At 48.4% G+C, this 24,715-nt stretch overlaps 1 protein-coding gene across 1 annotated transcript; it reads right to left on the bottom strand.

Moving 5' to 3' along the window:
• Positions 1 to 12,645: 12,645 nt before the first annotated feature.
• Positions 12,646 to 19,604, bottom strand: SAP30L (SAP30 like). Its single transcript, XM_079319641.1, has 4 exons — positions 19,144 to 19,604; positions 16,690 to 16,812; positions 14,983 to 15,081; positions 12,646 to 13,039 (listed from the first exon to the last, which is right to left on the bottom strand). The coding sequence occupies exons 1-4, from the start codon at positions 19,327 to 19,329 to the stop codon at positions 12,911 to 12,913; spliced, it is 537 nt and encodes a 178-aa protein (XP_079175767.1). The 5' UTR covers positions 19,330 to 19,604; the 3' UTR covers positions 12,646 to 12,910.
• Between the last annotated feature and the right edge of the window lie 5,111 nt (positions 19,605 to 24,715).

Raw genomic sequence — 24,715 nt, 5'->3', positions numbered from 1 at the left:
CCTCGGGTCCGAGCCCTCTGCTTTCCTCTGCTCCAGCAATCGCACTGCTCTGGCCGGGTCCCCTGCGCTGCCCACAGGGATGCTGCGGGATTAAAGACACCCCTGAAATCAGTATTCTGCTGTGGGGCCGATCCATGTGCGGGAATTCCTCCTCGGGGAATATTCCTCCTTCGGGATCCTTTGAGACTTGTTTATGCCGTCCTTGCACACCGCAGGAGCTGGCGCAGCTCTGCAAACCCGCAACCTCCTCCGGGGCACGAACTCTGCCCCTGCCCTACAGCCCCTTTCCTGCCCCCTGAGGAGACCTGCTGGAGGGACTGGACCCGTGTTTGGCTTGGGGAAGGATGGCAGGATCAGGCCTTTACAGCGTCTGGATGGCACCACAGAGCTGTGGAGCCCCGGGTTTTATTGCTGCACGCAGAGAGCCAGGACTCTGGCACCGGCAGCACTTTCTCACAGGGATCCCCTGTTAGGCGCTGCCTCGGCCGCGTTTGGAAGGAGCAGCGTCCCCTCCTCGCCATCCGAACACCACGATGCCACTAGCCTCAGACACAGCAGCGCTCACGCAGCCCAAATTCTGTCACCACTCGGGCATAAATCCTTAATAATCCTTAATGATTAAATCCAAATCCTCATTCCTTTACACTGTGCACACACGGTGCTCTTACCGAAGAGTTCCAAGACGTGGGTTCAGAACCGGATCCTGCCTTCCCAGCCTGGCCACGCTGCCGTTCCCAGAGACAGCGGGATAAACCCTGACACTCGGGCAGAGGCTTGGGGAAAAAAAAAACTGCACAGGAAAATGTGTACATTATTCTAGGGCTAATCTGAGGGCTCACAGCAGGGACGTTTACATTTGCTGTTTTAAACCAAGCTTTTGATTGCGACTAAAGGTATAGAAATAATGATGCAATATCTGTAAAATACTGACACATCGATCAATCTGTGCTTGTGCAGCCTCACGCTCAATCTGTGGGGAAGCAGCTTGGGTTTTATAACCACTCTGTGCATGTGTACAAATACAGGAAGGACACACAAACATTGGGGGTACAGCCAGCGTAATTAACTCTCGACGAAAAGAGTCCGGCTGCCTGAATCAGCCTTCCCTCGCTCCGGAGCCGCTGCACGGCTGGGTTCCCTGCCCCTGATCTCTTTTCTGATCTCTTTGAGCGAGGCTGAGATGAAAACTGACTGCCAGAGAAGAGCAATGCCCGCCCGCAGCGGTACTTTTTTTTGTTTGAGCTATAAGAGGTTTAGCATGGTACCATTTCCAGGAGTGAAGTAGAGTAGGGCACTCCTAAACCCGAACATAAACGGAAAAAAAAAAAAGCAAAGAAAAAAAAGAAAACTTACAGAAAGTCAGTCCCAAAGATCCTATTTAATGTCTAAGTTTCACAGTCTCCTAAAGGCTGGGCTCTTATGGGAAAGCTTCCAAGCTGTCACTAACATACTACCCAGGCGAAGTCCTGTTCATAAGTGCCAGCCGGATCCGTGTACCCGTATAGCACCAACAGGGGCTGCCCTTCGGCGGCGCAGGAGGGAAAGGGTTAAACGGGGACTCGGGACTCGCTGTGCTGTGAGGCAAAGGTGGCTCTGCACGGAAATCGCGTCCCCGGTGCCCGCACACCAGGCTCTGTCTGGTACATCCCTCTTAGCCTGCGCATCTTTCACTCCTCCAAAAGCCTCCGCTGGTTTTTACCTTAGGTGTTTCCAATTTTCTCCTGGGAAGATGCACCCTGCACAGCCAGGGCGATATTCTGCCTGCATTCGCAGAATTTTTTATTTTCTTACCACAGGTTTCTGGTGTTGCTACCCGCCGGCTGCAAACCTCTAGGGAAGGTGCCCCCAGTGCCAGCCTCCCCCGTTCCTCGGGATTTTGCAAGTGAAAGCGCTCTCTCCGTTTCCACGGCTGCAGAGATTTCCCTGCCCAGCAAGGGTTTTCCTGCGAGATAGTGGCTCAGCATTTGGGGGGAGAGAGGGTTAAAAAAAGCACTAGACATTTCCTGTAGCCTCGGGCCTCCCCGCTCCCCAAAACGCTTTGGACGGGCTGCACTTGCCGGCAGCGAGCCCCGAGCCCAGCTCGGTTCTGCCGCTCCGGGTCCGGGAAGGGGAGCCGAGCTCCTGTTCCAGCCCGGGCTGGGGTCACCCTCACCCCCAAAGGGAGAGGAGCTGCCGGGGGATGGGAGCCCCTCGCAGGGACAGCCTCCCTTCCTCCGGCAGAGCTCCTGGTGCCGCCGGCACCACAACTCATTGCAAGAACGGTTTGGCCACCAGCTTTGAGGTTTTGGCTATGGAAGTGCCTCACCGGCCGGTCAGGGGAGATGGCCCTGCACATACCTTCGGCTCGACCCTGCCGTGAACTTGATGCCGTGGGGATCAGCTGGCTCGGGGCACGCAGGCGGGGGCCGGCAGTTGCCCGGGCAGGGGAACACGCACGCAGGGATGGCTTGGCCCCGGGGCAGCATCTTACGTGCCAGGTTCCCTGCCCTGGAATCCAGCCACGAGCGACACTGCCGGGGACCCTGCTGCCAGCCCTGCTCGGCCCCTGGCTCCCTGTCTGGCCAAGGTGGCAATGCTGTGGGCAAGTCGGGCACTTCCCACCCCTCACTCTGCACCCCTGGTTTGGCGTGCAAAGGGATGGCTCATTTTTTTACTCTTTTTTTTCTTTTTCCCCTCCTTTTCTGCCAAGCCCAGACCCTGCTCCTTGTTGTTGTAGGTATTTATGGGCCTGTTTATCTGATCTCGGGGGAGCCTATTCTTATCTCAGAAGCAGCAAGGGAAGGGTTACACTGGACAGCTCGGTAGACAGGATGGAGCCAAATAAAATACCAATCTGACAAAAAAAAAAAAAAAAAGGTGGGGGGGAAAGAAACACCCAGACCCAGCCACCCGATCACCCATGAGCACTGTCCAGGCTGCAGGCTGGATTTACCAGCTCCCAAAACAGTTGCTGGGTTCAGGCAGACAGCACAACTCTGGGCAAGAAATGCCCAGGGACAGAGCAGAGGAGAGGGCGGTGTAATGACACTGAAAGATGGGAAGAAAACTGAATTTTAAAAGTTTCAGGTCGGTTGTTATGGCAGCTCAGCTGTGATGCTGCTGTCCCGTGTTCCTCGGGGTGAGCACAGACATGTCCCGGCTCGGAACCAGAGGCACAGGCGGTCCCCAGCCCTGGCAGGGACTCACTCGAGGTCATCCCGAAGGTCACGGCCAGGGCCAGGGCTGCTGCCCCATCACGGGCCCCTCTGGGCTGGCCCAGCCGGTGACACGGGGCTGGGGGGGCAGGGACAGGGAGCCCCAGCTCTGCTCGGCCCCTGCGGAGCCCGAGGGTGCAGCAGGGATGGGAGGGATAGCAGGGGATAGGATGGGATGGGGTTGGGCAAACAGAAGAGCAGGGCAGCCCCATGCCAGGGGTACCCCCAATCTTTGTCCCCTCCCCACCCCACGCCCCCCTAATTACCCCTCTTAAGGAGGCGCCTGGTCCTTGTGCCCATTTAAGGTAGCCCCAGCCCCGCTCAGTAAGGGTAATTGGGCCATAATTTGTTTTCGGTGTCAAGATGGCGTCAAAGATAAGAAAAAAATCTCCAGGTTTGGGGGCTAAAGAGACAGGAGAAATCCTGACCCGGGGCCGACCTCGGAGGAATGGCCACAAGCCCCAGTGAGTCACATGGCAGGTGAAAGATTTACTGCCAGGGGAACTTTTTGATCCTCTCCCAACACTTGGAGCCTCTCAGGGCAGTTGCTGGCTCTGAATTCAGCCAGCCTGTCTCCTGGAAGCACTGCTCAGGTGGGAAGGTTTTCTGCCCAACTGAGGCCCCCCCCAGCTGCAAAGTTCATGACATTCAATGGTTCTTCCTCAAATATCCATGCTCCTGGAGTCATGTGATTCCAGACCCATCTAAAGAGATGATGCATTTCTAACCCACAGCTGTAGAAATTATGTCCAAGCACGAGAAGACTCTGCAGCCACAAGGTAGATGAACACTAACTTTTTTTTTACTTTTTTGCTTTTATTTTCTAAACCAAATCAAAACCCCCTGGGTTTGCACCCCTGTGACAGCTCCTGCTTGTCTCTGCTTGCACTGATCTCTGCCCAGAGTAAATTTTTCCATGCAGCCACCTTTGTTGGGAAAAGACCAAGAACCCTGCACCTTGGGCCAACCTTCCCAAGACTATCCTTTAAACAATGGACAAACTCATCACCTACCTCTTCAAAGCCAACCTGCATTGCTCCTTTACTCCATGAAGGCTCTTTTTTCCAGAGGACTGGGAGACCCACAGCTTTCTGCAGAATTACCTGTTCTTGTCTTGCTCAGTGGTGGAGCAATCCCCACTCTTCTGTGACAGTGCTGACATTTTGCAAGGGGTGGAACCACCCAGACACTTTGCTCTTTCCTGGTTATTCCAAAGCTAAAGTGCAATAACAAACCTGGAGATTCTGCAGCTCCAGGAGCCTGCTGATCAGAGGGGCCAAGGAGCCAGATGGAGCTGCTGGAACAGGAGTGGGAGGAGGGTATACACTGGTGAGAGGGCAATGAGAGACAGTTACCCAAGAGCAGAGGGATTGCAGAGCTATAGCACACACTGGGAGCCTTGCTGAGCCCTTGGGACATCCCCAAGGCAGGGAAGGCCTTTCTTGCTGTTTCCTTTTCTCCTGCTTCTTCTTTGGTGTGAGGAATTCAGGTCCTGACCACCCTGAAAGACTTTGCAGTAACTAGAGAAGTAGGGGAATTTATGGCATCACCAGCAGCTGAAAGCTGAGGGATTGAGAGGAAAAGCATTTTTTTCCTCCCTCAAACTGCAGCTACCTTGACAAAATTCTCATGGCTGGTGACTGACCTGCAAGAGCAGCTGAGGGGAAAGCAGGGGCCAGAGCAGGCTGGTTTAACTGCCATGGCCAGGAGCTCCTTCCCAAACTGAGATGTGGGAAGGAGTTATGAGTTTGAGTTAGTGCACAAAGCTTGCAGGAACCCTGAAACTCCCTCCTCTGCTCACCTGGGCTCCCTCCCAGGCCATGGCTGCTGGGCTGGGGGCAGGAGCTGCTGAGAACCCAGACACCAAAGTGAGGTGCAGAGGAGATGGGGACAACAGGCTTTGCCCACACAGGTGTCAGGGGCAGGAGGAGACACAGGGCTGATGGGGTGCCCATCACTGTGCTCTCTGGCAGCCTCTACCTGTGGGAGGAGAAGCAGCAGAGCCACCTCAGCTCTACCTGACAGTTCCCTCTTCCTGCTGAAGATGCTGGGGTGATCATGGAGTACTTCCTGCAACACATAAAGGGAACAGGTCTTGGAGAAAGTTCAAAAGGCAATTAAGTAAAAGCACACTGAGGAGGTTTTCAGGTACTTAGGAAGAAGCCAGCACTGCCTGCAAGGATAAGAGATGTGAAATGGACTCCAGCTCCCAGCAAAGTGAGACTCAGTGGTGGTGGAGCTGTGTAGTTATTCCTTATTGGATAGATAAGAAATTAAAAAAAAAAAAACAACAAAAAAAAAGCAAAAAAAAAAAAGCAAGCAAGCCCCGAGTCTCTCTCTCCTCCACACTCCTCCTCCACAGCCACATCTCTGAGACACAAAACCATTAAATCCACATTCACATTTTCCCCTGGTCCTCTGTGCTGCCCTTTCTGCTGGGGAGCAGGGAAGCAATGCCTGGTTTCCATCAAGGCTGCAAGCAGAGGATCGGACGTGTTCAATTTCAATGTCCAACCAGGAAAAAAACCCCTGAAAACCCAAACAAACCGTTTTTATGATCTCCACGTCCCAGCACAGCAGAATCCTGCTTCCTGCCTCTGACAGGCAGAGCCAAGGAAGCATCTCCGGGATGGGGGCACGCCCCGGAGCTGCCCTGGGCTCGGCGGGCAGCGATCCCCCCCTGCTCCTGAGCGAACACTGCCCTCGCACGGCAGCCGGAGTGCAGAGGGGGACGAGCAGTTCTCGGCCCATCACATCAATCTGCTGATTCCTTTGTTTGTCAGTGTGAATATGGTAAAAAGATTCAGCAGATTCCGCATTGGTTTCGGGCTTGAAATCTTCTGTGGGTTTCTTGGCAGGGAGCAAACGTGAGGTTAAGTAGCATTATTCATGACTCAGTACAAATAATAGATTCGCTGGCAGTTTATTTCTATCACAAGTTTCCATTGTACTGTCTTGTAAACAAGTCAGCACCTGCACAACAGGCTGCTGTTTACAGCTGTCCTCCTTTAGCCCTGCTGCCTCTGTCTCCTTCTCACTGTGCTGGCAGAAGAGCCCCCACTCATCAATTTGGGAATGCAAATCAGTTTTCTCCTTCCACTGGGGTATGCTGCCCTTGTCCTCACCTGAAGACTCTCCCCTGACACCTCCTAGAAACCCTTGACAGCACACAGGCTGTGTGATGTGACTCACCCTTGCTCCTTGTTCCATGGTGCCCACCTGTGTCACCTCTGGTCTTACCTTCTCCAACTGAGAGCTCCCTGAGGAAGGGACAACCTCCTGTAGCTCAGCAGCATGTTCCAAAATTATCCTGGTTTATTAAAGCCTCCAGACCCATCCACGAAGGCAGGCACTGGGACACTGGGATCTGGTTTGGGTATAAAGCTTTAGACATCTGATCCTCCTCCTCTGTGAGAGCCCAAGTGAAAAGCTACACTACAACCTCTTGCCTGGCTAAAAATCAAGGCTAAAAGCATGACTCAAACAGTGCCAGCAGTGCCTTTAAAAACACCAGGACAGAGTTCAGATGAACAAGTACTCAAGTCCCAGTTTTCTTCACTTGCTTCCTCAGTGCAGCCAAAAAGTGAGTCACCTTTGCCTGTAAGGCTGATGGTCAGGAGGAGTATCAGAAAAAGAAATGAAACAAAGAATTCATGGGAAAGGATCTTGAATATTGGGATGGTTCAAGTCATTACTGCTCTGGAGCAGTGCCCACCATGTCAGCTGGGCATGCAGGTTTGACTCTGGACAACAGGAGTTATAAATCATGCATGAAATGAAGCCAAGGATGTGCCTGAGAAAGGAGCAGCAGCACAGGGTTGAACTAGGCATAAAGAAGATTCATTAGGAAACATGAATCAAATGAGAAGCTGCACTTGACAGAATCTTCATGATACAGGAGGGGAGGAATTCCCATCATAGAAGAGCCCAACACCCCCCAAAATACAAGGGCATGTGGGTCTTCAACAACCTCCATCTTTCTTGCAAGTTGTCTTTTTGTTGCATTCAAAAGACTCCATGAATTGCACCTGTGCAGCCCACCTGGGTTTGCCAGAAAATATCCCATCACCTGAGATTTCTGCTGCAAGTTTGGCATTCCCACTGAGCAGTGCCATTCTCTGCAGTGTTTTCAACCCTGGGGAGGCAGGTGGGAAAAGGCAGTGAATCTGAGAAACCTGGCACAAAACATCCACACAAAGCAGAACTCCCTTGGCTCTGGAACCATCAGTGCTGAGGGCAGAAAGGCAAACAAGGGAATGTGGGCCTGGTTGCTAGATAGATCATTTATTAAAGTGAAATTCAGATTTTTATCTTTGTCAGACAGTACAGAGTTAAAGTCTCATACACAGTGGAAGCAGGACATTTCCTACACCTCAGAGAAATGAGTTCTACAGTTTTTGCTATAAGTTACTAAGTTGCTTTAACAATACACAGCTATATTACACAGTTAAAAATACAAGGTGTCCAAAACATTTGGCATAAGATCAGCACAACACATGGAGGCCAAAAACAGAAGAGGGAACACAGTTTTCTCTCCCAGTAAGCCTGCCAAAAGACTCCAAACCATTCTGCAAGTTACCTGCTACCCATTTCCCCTGCAGTAGCTGTGGAGCAGCTGGGTAGGACAGGAGTAAACTCAGCCCTGGTAAGGCTCAGGTAAGCCAGAGGCTCCTGGAGCCTGCTGATGTACAGGATGGCCTGCAGAGCTGCTTGCAAGGGAAGTTCAGGTTTAAGGCAGGAGCCTCCCCCTCTCCCCACACTTTGTTCAAGCATTTAGTTCATCCCAAACAGATGTGCTCACAAGCAAGTCAAAAACACGAGACCAGGGATAGCTGTGAAAAGTGCAAGGAGTATCTTACATCCCAACAGTTCATTTGCACTTCAAAAGTGGAAAATGAGAACTCTCTAACTTGGTAAGCTAGAGATGGTTAAATGGCATCAGTGACATGAGGAGTGAGGCATCAATAACATTCCTTCACCTTTGGGACTCTTCAGCCCTTACTCTGGGCAGCACAAGGACTCCTTTGGGAAGGGAGACCACCTTGTACTACCCATGTTTCTAAGCTGTAGAGACAAAGTGACTCTAGTGCTCCAGGATCTGCAAACTCAAACAGTCCCTCAGCAGACCCCTCCTCTCCCCTCCAACTGCAGTTCCTGCTGAAGATCTCCCATTGGTATTTACATTTGGCTCAACCAAAAGATGTAAAGTGCACAGCTCACCCTCCTCCCCCCTCATAAAACATCCATCACAGGAGCTGATGCAGAACAAATCTCCCTCCATGCTGCTGCTGCTGTGGAAGGGTTTTGTTCAGTCTCCCTGTGGGCCATGTCCTGCTTCATCCTCCCTGTGCCATCACCACCTGCATGAAAACTCCCACTTACTGGATATTATTTTGGCTCTTGTGTTCAAAGCCTCTCTGAACCCAGCTTGAACTTTAGACTCACTCGAAATGCCAGGCTTGACATGTTCTGGTCAATCCTTGCACCCTGGGGTATCTAGTTGTTTACAGCCACATTTCTAAGGAAAACTGGGACACCAGAATAACTGAGAGAAGTGGTACAGAGCTCTGCTTTTCTCAGGCTGAGCATCTGAAGTGCCTGGCAAAAGAAACATTACTTTATAATGCAATCATTCACTTCAAGTTGATATACAATAATCTTTTAGATTATGAAATATTGAAAACTGCATTCTAACAGAGCCTCCTTGGATGTGTTTGCACTTTTCAGCCATCAGGTTGCTACTGACTCGAGTCTTTGTATGCTTCCAACTCCCCTGAGTTGAGCTCCAGCCAGTAACTACCAGCAATGATTTCTTCTTCCCTTGAAATGAGCAGAGGGTCAGCATATAGGATGAAATTAACCCCAGAAGAGATGTTTCTGCATTATTTGGATTGCATACTAATGGCTTTGGATCTATTCAGAACTCTAATTAAGTTAATGGAACTCTGCAATGAGAATTGAGCTAGGCTATGGAATTGCATTAGGCTATACAATGGTTGGAGACCTTTACAGACAATTCCTCTGCCCCAGGGTGAATGTCACCTATGCAGGCTTGTAAGAAATAAGCTTCCACTATTATAAATAGAGGATGACATCTGGTCATCCTCCATGCCCCCAAGGCTTGTGCTCCATGGTTCAAAGCTAGACAGAATTTAAGGCCCATCTGTGAAAAGCAAAATGCAAAAAAAAAAAAAAAAAAATCTTATCATACCAGCCAAAGCGATTTGGGTCTTACACCTTTCCAACAAGTCCCATCTAAAAGTGCTGAGAAAATGTCCCACCTCATGGCTTCACAAGTGTGAGGTTCAAACACATTTAATTTGACATTTAAAATAAAAGGTTGGAAAGTCTTTTTTCTTTTTTTTTTTACTTGGCATGCAGCATAAGGAATCGAACACAGAGCACGGTATCGTACACAAGGACAATTGCATTGTTGCGTTTTCTGGTTATTAGACACTAAATGCTTTTCAAGAATCACAGGCACCCTGAACATGGATATTGCTACTGAATTGACATGTGGTTTCAGTTCATAGCACGGGGGCCAGCAAGTGGCTGACCCTTCCATCAAGACCATCAGCTTTCTGTTGCTCAAGGTGTTTTGCTCTAGCTAAGTTGAGAACAAGGTAATAAGGCATTTGCAAGGGGTTTATAAGGCCATGGGGTCTGACAGCCAAAGATTCTTCTGTTTCTTTGGTGTCTTGCCTCCCAAGCTTTCCACCTTATAAACAACTGCTAATGGCTGGTAAACATCTCTTCATCATCACACTTCACTAAGAATTTTTTTTCTAAAAAGTAAAATTGCTTTAGAAGTGAAACCAACAAGGATCACATTTAACATCAATTGACTATTTCAGGAAAAAAAAAGAAAAAAGAAAAGTTTCCTGGATACCACCTCGGTGCAAAAGCATTCCAGTGAATACACCTGAACAGATGGAACCTGCCACCATATTTCCTTGAAAAGAATCATTTTGCTGCTGGCTACTAAAACACCCCAACAGATTTATTTACTCTTAAAAATAAAACAAAATAAAATACAACCACAAAAAAAGTTAATCCCAAACAAACTACATTTTTACAGTTTTGGTCTAGAATCACAGAATCACAGAATCAATTAGGTTGGAAAAGACCTCTGAGATCATCGAGTCCAACCTATGACCAAACACCACCGTGTCCATCAGACCATGGCACCAAGTGCCAGTCTTTCCTTAAATACCTCCAGGGACAGTGACTCCACCACCTCCCTGGGCAGCCCATTCCCATATTTAATCACCCTTTTTGTGAAGAAATTCCTCCAAATGTCCAACCTAAGCCTTCCTGGTGCAGCTTCAGGCAGTTTCCCCTTGTCCTGTCACTGGCTGCCTGAGAGAAGAGGCAACTCCCACCTGGCTCTACCCTCCTGTCAGGGAGTTGCAGAGAATGAGAAGGTGTCCCCTGAACCTTCTCTTCTCCAGGCTGAGCAACCCCAGCTCCCTCAGCCATTCCTCACAGGACCTGTGCTCCAGATCCTTCACCAGCTTTGTATCCCTTCTCTGGACCTGCTCCAGCACCTCAATGTCCTTCCTGAATTGAGGGGACCAGAACTGAACACAGCACTTGAGGTGTGGCCTCACCAGTGCCCAGTACAGGGGAAGAATCTCTGTGAGGCATAACCCTCCCAACTCAGAAACACATTTTCCCTTGGTAACATGCTCTGACTACATGAGCCCTTTGAAGGTTAGCATGAAGTCAGAGAATGTACCCTTCTAACCATCTGTCCTGAATGAGAGAAGCCAGATCATGGTGACTGATGTAGAAACTACTCCACCCTTTCAATAAGGAAAGGACCAGCACAAATAGGAAATTTTTAAACATTCATGAAATACCAACACAAGACATTCTCTCCTCATTCCTTGAACCTTTCTCTTGTATGGTGTTCTAAAAATCTATACAGAATTGAACAAGGAAATGCTGAAACAATCACAGTCCCCAGATGTCACAAATGGGACATGTACCACAACAGAGTATTTCTGCCTATGACACAGGACTTTAAGACATGTTGAAGTTTGTTGAACATGATTTTGGAGTATTAGCAAACAATTCAGTGTGATGTGAACAACTTGCTTTAAATTGTGACTTGAATTTTAAAGAGACCCTGGGAGAGCTTCAACAAGAGCTTCACTAAGTGAACCCTTCATGCCTTACAAAATGCAATGCAGTACTAAGCTGGGACCATGACCAGTGTGTTTAGCTCTTAAACAAAGCTTCATCCAGTTTTGAAATAATCAAATCTGCCACTTACAAAATGCTAGCCAAGGTTTTCTACTGTTCATTTCATTGCTTAAGGCTTGTTAAGAACATCCTCTCTACGTGGAGTCTTGGCATCTTGTACCAGAATGGAGAGACTGGTCAGGACAGCAAAGAAACAGAGTGGTGCTTTAAATCATGAGGTCCCCTGAAGAGAATTTGAGGTCACTGGAGAACAGTCAATCATGATCAATACCATTAAGAGTTCATTTTGCCAAAATAATCACTATATTATCTGTAAGGACACCTTGGCTTTAAATAAAATCAGGGTGATCTCCTCCTACAGTGCCCTGTTAGGGATCACCAGTGTGCCACCCTCACTCACACAGCTCTCATGAAAGCACATGTAATGTTCATGAAAGGCAAATGCTTTGATGCTTCGTGCCCATTGCAAAGGAGATGAAATGTATCATGAAATGCTCCAGTCAGATCACTGCCCTGGTTATGGTGCCTCACCCATAAATCTGCTTTATACTAAACAGAGCCCCTGAATGCACACAGCAGTTTTGTGACACTTGCTAAAGCTTCAGCATAAAATACACATCACTTGTGACTGATACTGACCTGACACAGAAATTAAGAGACTGATGTCTCAAGCCATTGTTTCACCTATCATCACTGAAATATGCATAAATCAATTAAATAAGCACTTCTACCAACATGATCAGACATAGCAAATAGGCTGTGTTTGCCTTAATACCACATTCAGAGAAATGCAGAAGTTTTAAAATGCTTACAGAAAATTTAATTACTGAGTTCTTAAAGGAAATTAGAAAAGAGACTGCTGAGAGCTGGTTGGCATCTGTGTCGGATGGGGTCAGGAGGGAAAAAATGGCAAAAAAACCTCCATCAATTTCAGACTGGTCAAGTAGAGTTCACTGGAGTAGATCTGGTGAGCTGGAGCATTTGTAGAAGTTTGGGACTTGAAGCACTGACTCAAGGCAAGACAGAGCATGTGTAGGTGAGCAGCAAGCTTCAGACAAACTTCTGACCCATGCAACTTGATAATGAATCTTATCTCTGCTGCTCTTCCAGTCCTGTACCAAGACAAACTGCATGGTGGTTTGTGATGCAGCCTGAATTCAGTGAAAAAAATTCCATCTGGCATTTGAATTGCACTGAGATGTAGATTTCCAGAAATGGTTTAAAACACCAAGTTGACAAACTCCACAGTTCTACAGATTTATTTGGTTTCCCCATTATCCTCATTTCTTTATTCCAATGTGACTTTGAAATGAGGGGAAGAAGTCTTCGGAAACATGCTGGGCACATGTTTTCAAATACTCCTCATAAGAATGTCTATATTTTTTTCTGTCATCCAGACACTGCATTTAAAAAGAATTTACAATATACTTCAACAGTTTTTATAAATCTAAAATGCACAATACCACACATTCCTTCAAGGTCTCTCTTATTCCAAGCCTTGTTCATCTTCAGTCGAGTTGCTTGCTGCCTTCTGATTTCTGGTCCAGCCTGCTCTTGTTGTTCTTCACCATGTAGATGAAATATGCAAGTGTCTCCTTCTCATTCACTGGAATATTCCTGAAATGACGACTGACAGTCTAGAAGGACAACAGGTAAAGAGACAGGAATGCTGGAATTAAAAACTAGAAATAATCAGAACAGGGTTTCTCTTCACTTTCCAAAAATGATTTTATGGCCACTGAGCGCATTATCCTTTGAGTGAAACATGCACCAATTCCAACTGTCAGCCCTCATTTACCTCCCTCTCTCTTTACAGCTGGAATGTGTGTATGAACACAGCATAGCCTTGCTATGTCAGCAGGATTTGCAGCCAACCTACAAGAGGAATTTGGAAGCCAGAATGTCCTCCTGCCAAAGCAGCACAGCTTCTCCTCAGCAACATTTTGTGCTGAAATTATTTGGCAAGCAAATTTTCCCTGCACCTCTGTGTTTTAAAGGAGAGTGTCAGAAACACTGCAGCACTTTCTTGTGAACCAGGTGTAGCAAAGTTATATCCAGAGTGATTTCCTCTGGACTCTTATGTTTTCACTGAAAGGAACATCAAGAATTAGCAATGGGAGGATTAGGGTTTGATTAGGGCTATCCTTCTCTGACAGTAGCACAAGCCCTGAAACATTGGCTGCTTGTTCCTCAAAGTGAATGCAGAAAACATTTGGAGCTGGACAAGATCTGCCTCTCATAGAAGAAACTCTTTTTTTAGTACCCAACACAGATCTAGAATAGGATTCTGATGCAGGTTTAGCAATAAGTCACTCCAAGTAGATTTATGGAAGCTTGAGCTTCCCTTATGGTGGGATAGCATGAGAAGGGGTAAGAGCCTCAGGCAGCAGTGATTCAAGCATGGGAGCTGGATGAGGATCCAGCATAGAGTCAAAGCTGCTCAGGCTTCACAGGAAATCTGGGAAGTACGTGACAGCTTTAAGTTAGGCTCCCTTTATTTTCCACCTGCACAGTAATTGAGCTTTTCTTTCCTCTTGGGTACATCCACAGTAAATTCCTTAAGCAAGCAGTCCTTCATGGCAGGAGGCAGCTGACAGACATGAACTGGTTAGTTAAAATATGACAAATCAGGACTGCTAATGAGGTACAACCCCATCCTACTTCATTCAACTTACTCCTACATGCCCTACATTGCACATTCTCTATATTCTGTACATTCACTCCCTGATTGACTTTGAAAGAGAGAAAGACAGTGTCTTGCAGACTTTTTTGGTCTGTCAGATTTTTGTTCTTTAAAGCAAAAGTGAAAGTAAATCAGACAGTTTTAGGCAGACAGTTTTGAAAGCCACAACTTAAAAAATCAACTTCAGTACTAATCAGAAACTACTACAGTTTGTTCAAGTTTAGAGAAGATTTTTCCTATAGCATGGCTTCAGATCAAGTCAGGAAAGAGAGCAGAGCAGAAGCACAGCAAGCACAACTTGCCCAAGTACCAGAGAGATACAGAGAGTTCTTTCTGAACAAGTAGCCCATATGGTGAGAAAGCAGCAGAGGCTCTTAAGAAAAAAGCCTTTTATAATACAGAATCATCAGGACAAAGGAGGGAAATAAAGAATCTGAATCCATGCACAGTGATGCTGCCTTTAAAAATAAGCAATTCCAAGGAGTTCAAGTGCTTTTGAGTAAAGAAAAACTAACAGGATCACTTAGGGAGATGATTAGTGGGTTAAGTCTGAGTTTCAGCTGAGCAGCCATCCTCAGGTAACACCCAAAAACTGGGTCCTGTTTCTGCTCTCTAAAGGGCACCAATTGGTACTATGAAAAGGGTGGGAAAGGAAGCAGAGACAAGCAAGTTACTGAAACAGCCTTTCTACAGCCAGTGTCCATGCCCTCCCAGCCTGTCCCAGGTGGAAGCAAGGAGGCAGCTTTCTGCTGGCATCATTCCCTGAAACCTTTCAGAGGGCACTTGTTCTGTACCAGTGAGTCACACAGGTGTGAGTGCCCATAAAATGTGCCCTTGAACAGAGGAGATAAAAAGTTTTCTTGTAACAGAGATAACACCACTGCTGTCCTCACTTACTTCTGCAAGCTGAGCTTTGTTGAGGCCAGGCCTAGTCTGCAACTTATAATGTCTCTTGTAACGTCGCAGGGTGTTCACTTGGAGCTGGAACAAGTCAACCTGGAAGTGATGAAAAGAAGAGAGCATGAGCACTACCTTTAGCTTCTATGAGTAGTTATTTTATCTAAAAAAATCTAAAAATAACTACTTCTTCCTCAATAGGACCTCTCCTTGCTTGCATTCAGAACCACACTGGCTTGTCTTACTGACAAACCTAAGTATATTTTGTATTTGTTAATGCTAAAGGACCAAAATAGCCTCAGGGAAATAGAAATTTTTGTTCTGGTTCACATGCTGTCAACAGAATTGCTGGCCAATTTCTGCTCTCAATTACACCTCTGCAACCTCCAAGCAAAGGGGAACCTTTTGTTCCCACAAGGTTTAAAAAGCTCACACATGAAATAACAATTTAGCAGGCACTGAACAAACGGCTTGTGACATAAAACAGAGTACAGAGATGAAATGAAATTCAAATACTTAAATAGGAAGTGCACAGTTTAAAAGCAAAGGGGGTGGTGGCGAGGTTATAGCAGGGAAGATGAAGATCATGTGGGAAATGTCAAGTTTTAAAGACAAAAGGAATCTCTGCTGAAAACTGAGAGGGAAGTGACTTTAAAACTGACACGGTGCAGAGTTCCCTGTTCAGCTGGGTGACGTGCATCCCTCAGGTTTCAGTCACCAAATACTCTGTGCTTTACAGCACCAACATTTTTAGATGACAACTGGGTCTTCAGCAATCACCCTGGCAACTACTGCAAAGCTTGAACAGGAAAGTTTTGATGGAAAACCTTGTAGAATTGAAACATGAACAGTGATAACAAAAGGTCAGGTTATCTTTAAAAAAAAAACTGTATCAAAAAACTTGCTACTCTTTCAACACCTCCACACAGGAGCTGTGTGCACCAGCTTTGCACCAAGGCACAGTTTTGCTGGCAAAATGACTCTTGGTGGCTTTTTTTTTTTCAGAAATAAACTGCTTTTTGCCAACAGGGTTGGCATTTCCAGCAGAGGGCTCTGCTGACGTGGCCATGCTCTGCTTCTCTGAACATCACCTCTGCACAACTTTTGCCATGTCAACAGTACCAGAAACATCACTGAAGGAACTGCACACGCAGTGGCACAGAGAAAAGATTATTCTAGAGTTCTCTATCACAGAAAACTTCCCCCAGGCTTATCTCCTGAAAATAAAAATGTGTCACAAACTATTTAAAGGTAGTTTTAAATAGTGCTAAAAAGTATCATATATGCAAATATCTGGAACAGCTCAATATCCCTGGGTATCAAATATCTAGTCAAAGACAGTGACCTGTTGGATTCCGTAGAAATAAGTAACAAAGAATTATGTTGGAGCATCAGATATCACCAAAAATAACTCATTTTTAGCCTTAAAAAAATAGTATCAAGTACAATTTTAATTGTACATGCATGAAGCTGTGCATTTACCTTACCACACCTCCTTTTATAGAAAACTTAACATAGGCAAAGAACTCATACGGGAATGAGGAAAATTAGGACATCACATGTTAGAAAAAACTCTTCCTGGAAAGTGAAAGCAACTCCACAGCAGCTTCAATGGCCTTGCAACTTAAAATGTAAATATTTTCTGATACATGAGAACATCCAAGTGAAACTTCAACATGCTAAGAACTGGTAAAGCAGCTCACAAACCTCTGGAACATCCGTGTCGTGCTCAGGAGAGTCACCTCCATCATCGCTCGTCTTCCTCTTCCTTTTGTTCCGAACACTCTGAATGAAGTTCTTGTGAAAATCACAAATATACAGATGTCTCACCTGAGAACCAGAGGTGGTGAAAAAGCAATCAAAAAAGATACTGTGAAATAGCATCCAACAGCAGCTGCTTAGACACCAGTGTCAGGTGCATCCCTCATGACTGGCATGACTGACTGACATCAAGGAATGTCTAATCTTAAATCCCAGTCCTGATATCACACTCTTTATTCAGAGATACCTTACAAGGCTTACCTCACAAAGGCAGAGAAAACAAAGAAATCAAGCTCCAGCTGAACTTAAACCTCTGCAGATAAAACATTTCTTTTTTATGGCTGCAATCATACATTAGGAAAAAAATGGGTGCTTGTCTGGAGGAGGTTTCATTTATTCCAGAACTCACTAGCAGGTAATTATCAAAAAAAATATTATTCTATTCCACTCTTGTGAACTTTCTGGCTTGAATAGTATAGAGGATTATTAAGGCAAGTGTTTCAAAACCGTGACCAAACAAAATTTGAGCTGATCACCTCAATTAAAACAAACAAACCAAATGCAGAATAGCCTCTTTCCTACTATATGTTCAGCCATGGAACCTCCCTTTTAACAAATATTATCTCACTAGAGTTAGCAAAACAAAGCACTTCAAATGATCAAACCAATGATATTTGACAAATGATCCACCAAACGATATTTGGTATCTATAAGGCAAAAGATATTCAGATAACACAGACACCCTACATCCAAAATCACTCCATGCAGCCTGCTTTACACTTTCCCTTTGTTCTGACTGCATTAGTCTGATTTCCCCTTTTTGTTTCTAAATCCTAGCATCTGTCAACAAAGACTCATTTCTAAGATGCAAGAAATTACTACGCCACTAGACAAATCTGCTGAGAACTACAACTGTGAGAAATACTCTATTTTTTACGAATATGTTTCAAACTGAGTCACTTTTCCCGTGACACGATGCATTTGGGCTGTGCAGAAGAGACCCAACCAACTGGGGGAGCTGCCAAACAGACTGACTCAAAACTTCACCTTTTTTTTTTTTTTTTTTCTTTGCTTTGTTTTCAGTGGTTTTGATCTTTACAGATGAGGCGAGAAAAGCGTGCATAGCTGAATTCCGTTAACGAACTCACTTCTGAGAAATTCCTTCTGTGATCTGCTCGGCTCTGCCTATTTCTCTGCTGGGCAAATAACCCCTTCCTATCTCGAGCTGACAGCTGTCACTTAATGTCATTAGGCAGCGAACCGGGCTGTTGTGTGCGCGAACAAGCCCTGCTGAACAGGCAGCACATCTCACCGCCAGCTCGGTTTTTAACCTGCTTCACTCCAGCACCGATTCTCACCAATTAAACAAGTAACGTCAGTGCCGCCTGACTGAAGCAGCAGCCACGGCGCTGTTTTCACCTGACAGCAGCAGCCTTTCCAACCCGAAACCGCATCGCGAGCAGCACTCCTGCCTCCGAAGCGCTGACAGCTCGCTCCTCTGCTTCCCTGCACACCACCTGCCTGCCCAGCACGGGGTTTGTGCTTTAGTTACACTATGCTTCAGCAGGCGGGCAGTGCCATAGGGAAAAGCCGGCTCTGCACCCGGGAACAGCCGGGTCCACGCAGGCACGTCCTTCCCTTCCCTCGCCGAGCGCTGCGGCGCTGAGCAGGGTCCGGAGGCACCGCGAGTGCCGCACACAGCCCGCAGCCCGGCCCGCAGCCCAGCCCGCAGACCGGCCCGCAGCCCGGCCCGCAGCCCAGCCCGCAGCCCAGCCCGCAGCCCGGCCCGCAGCCCAGCCCGCCGGCCGCCCCGCAGCCCAGCCCGCAGCCCGGCCCGCAGCCCAGCCCGCAGCCCGGCCCGCAGCCCGGCCCGCAGCCCAGCCCGCAGCCCAGCCCGCAGCCCGGCCCGCAGCCCGGCCCGCAGCCCAGCCCGCAGCCCAGCCCGCAGCCCGGCCCGCAGCCCAGCCCGCAGCCCAGCCCGCAGCCCGCCGGCCGCCCCGCAGCCCAGCCCGCCGGCCGCCCCGCAGCCCAGCCCGCAGCCCGGCCCGCAGCCCAGCCCGCAGCCCAGCCCGCAGCCCGCCGGCCGCCCCGCAGCCCAGCCCGCCGGCCGCCCCGCAGCCCAGCCCGCAGCCCGGCCCGCAGCCCAGCCCGCAGCCCAGCCCGCAGCCCCGCAGCCCAGCCCGGCCGCCCCGCAGCCCAGCCCGCCGGCCGCCCCGCAGCCCAGCCCGCAGCCCGGCCCGCAGCCCGGCCCGCAGCCCGCCGGCCGCCCCGCAGCCCAACTCGCCGGGCGGATCCGCGTCTCCCCCGAGGCACCGCAGTGCGGTGGCGGCTGGGGCCGGCCCGGCCGCCCCTCCGGGGGGCTCGGCGGCGCCCGGCAGCCCCGGCCGAGGCCTCACTCACACTTTTGTCGATGTCCAGCTTCAGCTTCTTCTGCGAGATGCTCTTCTGGATCCTCTTGCTGAAGGACGCGTTGCCGGCGGGGCGCACGCAGCGGTCCCCGTCGTCGATGAGGCAGCAGCTCTGGCCGTAAAAGGGGGCGGCGGGCGGCCCATCCCGGCTGTCCTCCTCGGTGCTGAACCCATTCATCGCCCACCTGCCCGCCCCTCACCCCGCGCGGGGAGCCGACAACCGGGGGACCAACCGGGGGACGAGCCGCCGTCACTACCGCGCCCTCGGGGGGACCCCGCCGCCTCCGCGGGGGCCCCCCACTACGGCAGGGGAGGGGACCCCCCTCCGCCGTCGCCGCTCAGCGCCGCCCGCGGGATCTGGCCGGGCCGGGCCCCCCAAGCGCCGCCGCCCGCGGGGAGCCGGGACCGCGCAGCGCTCGCACACACAAAACCGCCTCCCCGGCCGCGGAAGTCCCGCCCCCCGGGCCGCAGGCGCGGCTTGCATTGGGCCGCGCGGCTGGAGGGGCGGGGCGCCCCGCGCCGCTCCGAGCGCCCATTGGCCCGGGGAGCTGCCCGTCCGCCGCCGCCGCCCGGCCCCCGCAGCCGGAAGGTCGCCGTGAGGGGCGCGCGGAGGGAGCGGCGTCGGCCCCCGCGGCCGCCGGACCCTGAGGGGAGCCGGCCGCTCCCGGCGCCGCTCGGCAGGTGCGGGCTGGTACCGCCCGGAGCAGGCGGGAGGCGCCCGGCCCCGCCGGCCTTCGGGCTGCCCCTGCTGCCGAGACGCGCACGGGACACCCGCGAGCAGCCGCGGGACCGCGACTTCCTCCGGCCGCCCGCAGCCGCGCCGGCAGCGCTCCTGTGACAGACCTGAACCCGAAACAGACCTAAACCCGAAACAGACCTGAACCCGAAACAGACCTGAACCCGAAACAGACCTAAACCCGAAACAGACCTGAACCCGAAACAGACCTGAACCCGAAACAGACCTGAACCCGAAACAGACCTGAACCTGCGGCTCCCACCCTGCCCTCGTACACAGCTCGGTTCGGCACAGCCACAACTCCCTGTTCTTGGGTCGTCACCTAGGAGTTCCTGACTGAATTGTTTTTTGTTTTTGTTTTTGTTTTTGTTTTTTTTATGTTATAAGAAATACAAGATTTCATTTTTTTTCCCCCCCTAATCACAAGGCAGCGATAACGAAAAGATGGGACCTGGAGAAATGCTTCTCAAAGCAATGGGACTTTAAGCTTCGCATTTTTCATCTTCTGGAAAATCAAAGCCCAAAAAGAACTCCAAAGAACAACAAAACACCCCAACACCAAAATCTCCCCCCTCCAAAAAAAAAAAAAAAAAAAAAAAGGGGGAGAAAAAAGGAGGCGGCAAAGCGAGGGAAAGAATGAAATCCCTGCTGATGTGTGAAGAAAAGATACAGCTCCTGGAAATGCTGTGACTTCTGTAATACCAGACAGCAAATGCTGTTGTCAGAGGTTCCTGAGCAGCTCTAAAAGGAAAAGGATTTCATCTTCCTGAAGAAAGGACTTTCTGCTCAGTCAGAAGAAAGGTTCTATAGACCACAATGACTTCAAAGCCTGAAATCCTGCACATGGAACAATGAGCACAAGCACTGGGTGGACTGTGCTGAATCACACGAAATACCTTCGCAAGAAAGAGACTCCTTAAAGCCCTTTTTAAAAAATGTCATCAGCTCAGGCTGCTCCACACAGTAACACTGGCAACCATTTCTGCATGCTCTGCTCAAGACAACAGAGAAAAAACCAAAATTTGTATTTTTCAAGCACTTCTTACAACATCAAACAAGCCTCAGAATAAATCTGGAGGGCAGAGACTTAATACTCAAGAGTTCCGCCTCTTGTCTTGGTTTTTACTGCGGCTGCCCTGGGGCAATTGGTAATTTCTGTTTGTGCATGTGACCAGCAGAGAAGCACAGTGCACCCTCCTGGGGACACGCTCCCTGGAAGCGGCTGTTCTCACGGGGAGCTGCTGGAAACCAATGGCTTTACCCACAGACCAAACAAGCAGTTAGCAAAGAGATTTAAAATGGAAAAACACTACGGTTTATAAAAGCCCCAGGCCAAACTGATTGGAATCTGCCTGCCTGAAGTAATACCCTCATGGCAAAGCCATACAGATATTCCCTTCTTTTGGGGAAAGGGAAAACACCAAGAGGCTGACAGAGATCTCTCAGAGCTGCTGATAACGAGCTTTCTGGCTTTATCTTAACATTGCCAATAAAAATCAAATGGCTGGCTAAGGAAATCTTGCAGAAGGATTATCTTGACACTCAGGAAGCCAAAACCACAGACTGTAGGGTCAGATAACAGTAAGCAAGGAGATAAAAGGGAACATGGCCCTAACAAGCAGAACTTCTTCCTGTCCCCTTGAGGAGGAGATTGTGCTTCCTGACTATATTTTGGGAAGAAACAGGCACCCTAAGTGTCAGAACAGGTGGGTACTGACCATCAGATTGTATTTCATCTTGGGCTGCAACCTCTCATTCCTGCAGATAAAAAGGTTTTAAGTCCTTCTGCAGTGCTCCCTAGAAGGAAAAACACAGCTTTTGTCACTGTCTGTTTGCTAATTCAGTGCTAATTACATCCTGCTCAGGCTAACACGATGACACCTTTTTTTCAGTCTTTCAAAATAAAAAAAAAATAAAAAAAAATGCATGGAGGTGTTTTTATAATTGCAGTTTATTTCAGCATATTTATCCTCATGGGAACCTCCAGATTTCACAGTCTGCTAGTCTGGAACAAGCTTGCTGCAAAATAACTGCCTCATAGAGACATTCTTTATTAGGTATCTATCACTAACCTAATCCAATAATTCTTTGTGGGAGCTGCAATGAAGTGAGAAACAATGTTTCATAAACCCATCAGTACCCAGGCAGCTTTAGTGCCTCTGAAGCAGTAATAGCCTGGCCATCCCAGTCAGCCTCTAATCAAATTAGGGGAACCTGTGCAGGCCTGTAAATCTCACCTGGAGCAGCACTACCCTCTAAAGAGATGTTGGTGGTGTAGCTGTCATCTGGAACTTACTATTTTAATGGAGCCATTCAGGGGGCTCAGGACAGAAATCTGTCCCAACAGCCTGTGCTGCTTGAGATGTCCTGGGAAGAAGGTTTTTTTAAACTTTTCATCATCAGAAATCAGACCATTTCCTTTAGCTGTACCTTGGGGAGGCCAATGAAAACACTGCTCTGGCACCTTCCCCCAGACTCCCACTCTGCTCAGCACTTTTCTAGGGTGGCACATATTGAACCTGCTAAAATGCTTAAACTGTCACAGCTTTTTGGCACATACTTACCCTGGGCAATGTTCCCGTGGCCAAGAATCACAGCACAATCTCCCTGGGGATCATGCCTTGCTGGTCTCCCCAGAAAGGCTCCTTTTCCCACACACAGATTTTCACACATTTCATTGTTTGTCTCCCATCTATTTTCCCCCCACTGTTTTTTTCTTCAACAGAGCTGAGTAAAAAGGAGTAACTGAGAAGGCCACTGAAGAAATGAAGTGGTGACAGTAGGAACATGAGCAATGCTGATACACTTCTGTTGTCTTGGGCTGAGCCTGCTCTCCCCACATGGAGATCAGAACACAAACGAGGCCAGGAGCTGTTAAAACCCTCCCTGCAAACCAAGCGGTGGGATGGATCTCCCAGCAGTCATTCCCAAGGAAACAGGAGAAAAAGAAGAGTCCCAGCTGGGTTTTCACTGTTCCTCTGTGCCCTGCCAAGCCAGGGGTGGCCTACCTGGGCACAAGCTGTCCATACAGCCATGGTTCCTTCAGCATGGAGTGACAGGAAACCTGTGCTGGGGAAACACCACACCAGGGGTAGCTGAGCTTATTCTCACAAGTAGAAGAAAAATCAATCTCTGGAGCAAAACAGGTGGGGACAGTCACGTCTGTGTACACAGTTTTCAGAAAACACATTAAAAATTTATTTTAAATATATTATAAAAGGAAGTCCATTCAACTTTAAAAACACTAGGCATTCTATCAATGATTCCCAATTTATGAAAGCTACTACATTAAAGTGCTACAAGTCCTTTACCACCTCCAGATATTAGGCTGTTGGTCCTAATATGCACAAAATAAATACACACTGATTCAAGAGGCACCATCCAGTTTTACAGAGAAAATGCATGCAGTACAAGGTACAGACAAAATTAGACCTAATCACCGAGATCCTAGAGAATGCATTTTGAAACCAATTCCCTTCTCCACCCTAGAGGCTAAAGCTATTTGTTGCTGTTATCACAAGGGCTAAGGTTTCAGGCTGTTAGCTTGATCAGTTTTTATCTTGTTTTGTGGTTGAAGTTCATGTTTGTTTGCTCACTACCTAGGATTAAGACTTTTCTCCTTGAGTTGAACTAGTATATTTAAAACCACATAGATCCAGTGGCTATATATTAAACTCCCAAATCACTCAAAACTGCTGGAATCATTGAAGCCTTTTAGGTCATACAGAAGCATCAAGAAAGCTCAAATGCAGTCAATTAAGGAGTGTACTCAGCTAGCAGAGGCAGAGTCAAAAACAGACACAGGTTATTAGGGTTTCCATGATCCAACATTGCCTAGTTCCTTACAGATTCTCAAAGCTAAAGCATGGCACTGCAAAGTAGAAATCAGAGCATGAGGTGAGCTTATTTTGGTTACACTTCAAATTTATAATCTGAATAAATCAATCTGACTGGTTAATGAGGAATATGAAATGAACTGACGAGTCTGTGTTGAATGCTGATGGCAATTTCAGATCTCATTTCCCATTCTCCATCCACTGCATCTCTCTCCACTTGAACCAGGTGAGGATTTGCAGCTTGTTTTAAAATCTGGACTCAACACTCATTAGGTCAGAAAATAAAGCACTGAAAGGTGAATCCTGCACAAGCTGGGAAATTACAGCACACAGCTTTCCTTGCTTAAGATCAAGTAACAGGCCATGGCAGCTGGGGAACAGGACCCAGTGCTCCTGACTCACAAGCCAGCTCCCCTTTGCTGTGTATCCTGTGAAACCACCCAGTGAATCCACGAGCAACAGCAGCTGGAAGTGGATTTGGGATGCAAGGTACACGTGCATCACTTGGGCTGTTTCACACATGGCCTTCCCAGGGCTCTTCTGACTGCACGTCTGACAGGCTGACTGCTGTTCTCTCCAATCATTTCAAGTCCCTGTCTGTATCCTGAAAGACAATTTAGAGTAAAATCTTCTCCCCTTTCACCTGGCAGTTCCATGATTGCCCAATCTGAGTATTAGGAGATGTCTGCCCTGGGTGATGTGAGCCAGCAGAGCTGCTCACAGCCCTGTAGCAGCCCCAGAGCACTGTGCTCCTGCAATGCTGGTGGTGCCTGTTTGACTCCCAGATCACTGATCTCAGTGCAGCAGGGAGAAGGAAAGTTTGCTGACTGGAACACTCCAATAGTAAAGGAAAGCAAAGCCCTGTGCACTGACTGCTGTAAAAAACAACCACAAGGAAAGTTAGGCTGAGAAATTGCTTTCTTGCTACTTCTGTATTAGAGAATTTAATACACTTTTTCAAAAGTTTCCCAGTGATGGAAGGCATCAACTTC

The sequence above is a fragment of the Erithacus rubecula genome, assembly GCF_903797595.1.
Source record: "Erithacus rubecula genome assembly, chromosome: 16".
Taxonomy (NCBI): Eukaryota; Metazoa; Chordata; class Aves; order Passeriformes; family Muscicapidae; genus Erithacus; species Erithacus rubecula.
Note: the sequence above shows the minus strand (reverse complement) of the source record. Positions and strands in the feature narration are given on the sequence as shown.